The following is a 6,000-nucleotide window of genomic DNA, read 5'->3' as shown; positions in this document are numbered from 1 at the left end:
ACTCCCCCTTCACCACCACTTCTCAGTCACAAGCTCACCCCAAGGAGAAATCGCAATGCTTCCAGGTCACAGTGTAGAGAAGAGCAGCTGGGGTTTCTGGAGGACAGGAAGGACAGACAGGGCTTGGAGACAGTTGAGTGGGCAGGAGATAGACATAGAGGGGGGACTCGGTTAGGGGGGTGGTGTACAATGCTGTTATTTGAAAAGTGTAAAACCTTCTCTACATCAAAACGTCTCTCAAGAAATGACACTGACAGACGCGAATCGTGGTGAGAAAGTGGGAAATGGAAACAGATGCCAGAACGAAGACAGTTGATCTCAGCAGGGATGTCCAGGCCTCAGAGGCGCCAGGTAAGAAGAAGAAACAAACTGTAAACTTGGAGGATCCTTGGCCCACAGAAAACGGACCTGCTATGTCGCCAAAACAAGAAAGTACTTCCAACAGAGGATGATGGTGATCATGATGGTGGTGAGGATAAATATGAGGAGGAGGAAGAGGAGGTGGAGGAGGAGGATGAGGAGGATGAGGAGGAGGGATGGATGGAGAAGAAAAAAGGAGGAGAAGGGGTGGTGGTGCTGGGAGGAGGAGGAGGAGGAGGAGGAGGAGGAGGAGGAGGAGGAGGTGGAGGAGGAGGAGGAGAAAAGAAGAGGATAAGAGTGATGGCCAATGGCTGCTGGCTGTCAGTCATCGCTGTGTGATATGTGGGATCTTATCAAGCCCCGTAACAACTCTGCAAGGCCATCCTTCTCCTTCCTGTTTGAAAATGAGGAAGTTGACCTTTGAGCAATCACATGACTTGCAGAGGTCTTCCAGTCTTGGCTGCAGCTGGTAACCAGTAACTGGCTTTCTTTGCTAACCTCAGCATCCTTAGCTCAAGGGTCCGCAAGTCCCTGACCAGGACATAACATACTTTGCTTCTTGGGTGACTCTGCTTCTGTCGCCAATAGACTTTAAGCACCAAGGCTTCGTCAGGTATCAACAGAAAGCTCTGACTGCCCTGTCAGGGAGCCTTTGCATGACAGGCTGACTGGACTATTTTATATTCTTCCTGGGAAGGAAAACCTGGAAGAATGGTGGGGATGGAGGTTCTGCTGCAGGATGAGTCTTCCCTGGGACCTCATGACATTCAGTGGGAAGGGGAATGGCCAGAGGCACCTGCGTGCCATCCAGCACAGGGATGTGGGGATGCTGTGAGAGCTGGTGATGGCTGAAACCCGAAGGTGGGAGCAGCTTTCCATGAGTCAGGGAAACGCATGTCTGCAGCAGGAACCCCTGGGTTTGGTCTTTAGGCTGCACCATTCCAGATGGCCAGGAAGTCTGTGGATGACTCTTCCTGGTTATTTTAGGACCTGGGAGTCTCACAGGAGGGGCAAACATGTCAGCTATTTATGTTGGAAATACCATCAAACAAGCTAGAATGGGCCAAACTGCAATGTTTTCATGGTTTAAATTGTTTAGGGGGCTAGGGAGGATGCTTCAAATATTGAGACATTTTACATGTATAAACACTAGATCAATGCCCGGGAGTTTACATATCTGCAGTCCAACCAGATTCTCACAAATGCATGACTGGAGACGGGGCAGAGATCTGTTTAACCCCTTCCACAGATGCAGAAAACTGAGGCACAGAGAATGTGTGATTTGCTCAAGGTCACACAGCAAATCAGCTGGAAACAGGGACCAGAGCTCTTTCTGCATCTGATGTTTTAGGGGTGAGACGGGGCCCATCAGGGGACAGAGGAGGGGTTCTGGGTGCCATCTGGGCAGGCGAGCTTAGCTGCTGCAGCCTCGAGGGCATGTATGGGTCAGGATGTTGTTGTTTCGACCGTCTTGCACCTTGCTCGAGGTCTGGTTTCCTACTCGGCCATCCAGGTCTGAGAGCTGACCATCATGTCCCTGCTGCCTCCTGAGTCTGCAACAAGTAAAACATAGACTTGGTTAGTGGGGGTGGGCTGCATGCAGCTACATACTGGTGAGAGACCGGAACCTGACTTCCCCAGGAATGCATGGTTCTCTGGGAGTCCCCAGTGCTCAACCTGGGTATGCCAGGTGAGCGACTTAATGCACAGAGCCTCAGTTTCTCTGACTATAAAATGGAGATAATAACTCCAACCTTGTCAATCTCTGTGATATTTATAAAGCATCCCAGACATAATTTGCTCAGTGTCACAGCTAGGAGAGTTGGTTGGTGAACTCATGCACCATTCTATCTGTTTATACCCATGGACAGAGCAGTAGCCATGCCTCCGGGAAAGGGGCTATGCTGGAAGGCAAGACAGCCCCTGTCCTCATAGAGTTTATGGTGTAGAGTAGATAGGCAGTGGTCAAAAAATACCACAAACAAATATCTTCACAATCTGCAGACAGATGAAACAGTCCATGACAAGCCATGCTAAGGATGTTAGAGTCTGGACGCTGCATCTCTTGGCAGCTGACCACCTGCTGCAGGGTGGAAGGTGTACATTTCCCTCTGTCTTTGATCTCCAAATTCATGGTCACTCACTGCACCACAGCTGCCACTTGTTGGCCAGAGGAAGAACAGAGACATTTAGGGGGCAGCAGAGAACCCATCCAAAACCCAGCCTCTCACCTCTCAAGTCACCTTGGTTAAGCTGTTTAGAGTTTCTGAGACTCTGTTTCTTTAGCCACAGTGAGGCTTGTGGTATGGGGGAGGCAATGGAATCAGAAAGGTGTAAGGGAAGTCACTGGTGTGAGTCTGGAAATCATAATTCTTCTTTAAAATTAATTTACATTCCAGCCATTATCCCCTCCTGGTAATCCCCTCCCACAGTTCCCCATCCCATTCCTCCTTCCCCTTGCCTCTGAATGAGTGCTCCCCCTCTTTCCTGAAGGCATCCCCCCTTTCTGGGACCTCAAGTCTCTCCAGGCTTAGACACACTAGCATAGGATGGTGGTACATATTAGTAATTCTAACTCTTGGAAGGCAGAGGCAGGAGCATCACACTTTTGAGGTTAGACCAGGCTATATACTTTCAGGCAAGTCAAGGATACATAGCAAGAACTTGTCTTTTAAAATACAAATGGGGGTGGCGAGAAGGTGACTCAGTCAATAATGTAAGTTCAGGAAGTGATTGAGGAAGACACATGATCAATCTCTAGATTATTACTAGTTCCATCTCATTCAGAAAGACACAGGCTTCAGGTGCCAGGTAGAATTGACCTAACCTATAATAACATTTCTGTCAAACAGGGCAGAGCAGGTGGCCACTCACTATAGTTATCATTCACATGAAAGTCCTTTTATTAAAAAAAATAAGGGGGGCCACCTGCTTGTGTCTGTCATGCTCAGGGCACTGTGACTGACCTTAAGACTAGAGCCTCAGAACGTGCACCTCAGCCGGATGGCAGCTGGGTGTGAGTGTGAGTGTGAGTGTGCCCCAGTGCAAGGGCCTTAGCGAGTTCTCAGCGACACAGCACTGTTTCATAGGACAGTGACTTGGGGGCTCCTGTTCCCTGCTCTTTCTCCATCCACCAGGACTGGCAACAGGAGGGCTTTTCTTCTGGGATGCTCTGAGCCTGTGCTTTCCCCACCACAGCTGAGCCCCCATCTTTCCACCCACAAACGTATCCATCCATCAATCCGTCCATCCATCTCTCCATCTGTCCATCTGTCCATCCATCCATTCGTCATTCATCCATTCACAGATATATCCCACATCCATCTATAAATCCACAGAAACATTCCCTGTCTATTCAATTTTAATGTGATTATTTATAGACATATTTATAAGGTATCTATGGCCACATTCAAATACTGTACCATCTGTTTGTCCATCCACTCTCATATCTGTCTGTCATCCTACTTCATCTCCCACCTATATACCTACCTATATTTATTCTCCATTCGCGCATCAATATATCCTTCACCCATCACTCACGTTCCATCCACCCCTGACAACATATTAACCCATCTAGTCTGCCCCTCCAGTTATTCATTCATTTTCCACTCCATCTACTGACATGAGCACTCACCCTACAACCCACCCAGGCATGCATACATACATATATGCATTATGCACACACCAATCATCTATCTATACATAATGTATCAATCTATCACCTACCCATCCATCATCAATATCTGCTCGCACAGTCTAACCTCCATCCATTCATCTGCTCATCCCCTGTTCTCCTCATCTTACTCATTTTTCCAGGATCTCAGTTGAAGAGATCAGAGAGCAGGACAGAGAGCGAGTAGGGAACCCTCACTGTGAGAAATTATCTCCTAGTATCTATGAGCAGGGCCCAGAGCTAAGACCACTGCAGTGGGGCCCAAGGGCCTGCTCACTTGCAGGCCTAGCCCACAGCCCAAACATGTATAACTTAGGAGTTAATGAGGAGTTGCATATAGACAGTGGGAAGAGTTGACTGTTACCCACGTAGATGGTTTGTCTATTTCTATGACAGGAAATGATCAATTTCTCAGCTAACCCATCGTTTTAGCTACCAGTGTTTGGAGAATCCCAAGTGACAGATGCAATCACTTTAAACTCTGCAGCTCAGCCATGGCTCACCAAAGTCAGAAAGACCCCATGTGTCCAATCCCGTGGTCCCAAACATTTCAGACCAAAGTGACATGGACTGTCGTGTATCTCTAAAGATAATACAAAGGGGCAGACACACACACACAGGCCCTCAAAGCAGAGTTGACATGACTAGGAGGTTTCAGAAAGCCATGTAACAAATCAAGCCATGGTTATCTGGTTGGAGATGGAGGGCAGGTATCAAGATGAGAAACCAAAGACTTGTTTGGAGGTAACTCAAAACTCTTCAGGAAAATTCTCACCTCCTCTGGGGAGCCCCAGCTAATCTCACCAAACCCCAGGTCTCTATATCCCAAGACTGTATCTGGGAGCCACTGAATTCCTCAGGTGCAACTACTTGGTGTCCAATTAAAAGTGAGCCCCCCGCGGCCTTCCTGGCCTCTCCTCCATTCCCTTTGCCTGTAGTGGAAAGGGATGGAACAGAGAGGAACTGGGCACAGGTCAGGGCCCCAGTGTTTTGGAGAGGGGGAATCCAGATTCACACATCAGACTCTGTTTTTGACCTTCCCTGATTGGTGCCCTTCCCATTGTGCTTTCTGGGTACTGTTGCTGGCACTATGTTCTCTGGGTTCAGTGAGGCAGCCAAGCTTGTGTCTGTCACAGGGCTATTTCTTCTGACACGCAATACTCTCTCATCATTTTCTGTCCCCGGCACTAATCAGCCCCTGGGGCTCCGTCTCACTTTTTCCTCAAATAGTCCTGAGGGAAGGCAGATGGCTGTGTTCATCTTATGTTCTCACTGTGTTCATGAGGTCTCAAGTTCGGAACTCTCTGGGAGCTGCTCCCTGACTTCCCCCACTCTCCTTGGCAGCAGGCATCCCTCAGTGCCCCCTGGGCTATGGCAGTATCTCTCTGTTTTCACATTAGCTTCTTCCCTGTGAATGTGGGTTACCCTTTTCCAGAGGGGCTTTCGTGATAACTCACCACAGGGGCTGTCAGGCAATCTATGGCTTCTTTCTAGGAAGCCTGAGAATAAAATAACAGCCAGTTAGTCAGGAAAGCAATGTGGAGATCTCACAGGGGAAGTTGCCAGTGTCCTACAGGCTTGCTTCAGGGAATCCTGCTCATAGTCCATAACCCATCATTTTAACTATCAGTGTTGTGAGAATCCCAAGTGACAGATGTGATCACTTTAAACCCTACAACTCAGTCATGGCTCACCGAAGTCAGAAAGACCCCATGTGTCCAACCCTGTGGTCCCAAACATTTCAGACAAAGGTGACATGGACTGCCATGCATCTCTAAAGATAATACAAAGGGGCAGACAGGCACACATGCCCTCAAAGCAGAGTTGATGACTAGGAGGTTTCAGAAAGCCATGTACCAAATCAAGTCATGGTTATCTTGTTGGAGATGGAAAACTATATATTTTTTTAATTCACTTTATATCCCGATTGCACTTTCCCGTTGGTGAGGTCTCAGCTCCTTTTCCTG

At 48.2% G+C, this 6,000-nt stretch overlaps 1 protein-coding gene across 1 annotated transcript in view; it reads right to left on the bottom strand.

The window, feature by feature from the left end:
- Positions 1 to 1,022: 1,022 nt before the first annotated feature.
- The window catches only part of Stk32b (serine/threonine kinase 32B), a 238,002-nt gene continuing 233,024 nt past the window's right edge, over positions 1,023 to 6,000 (bottom strand). Inside the window, 1 exon segment of the mRNA XM_032916591.1 lies at positions 1,023 to 1,913. Within this exon segment, the coding sequence (XP_032772482.1) occupies positions 1,775 to 1,913 (139 nt within the window). The 3' untranslated portion in view covers positions 1,023 to 1,774.

The sequence above is a fragment of the Rattus rattus genome, chromosome 11 (genome assembly GCF_011064425.1).
Source record: "Rattus rattus isolate New Zealand chromosome 11, Rrattus_CSIRO_v1, whole genome shotgun sequence".
Lineage (NCBI taxonomy): Eukaryota > Metazoa > Chordata > Mammalia > Rodentia > Muridae > Rattus > Rattus rattus.
This window is presented reverse-complemented; position numbering and strand designations above follow the sequence as displayed.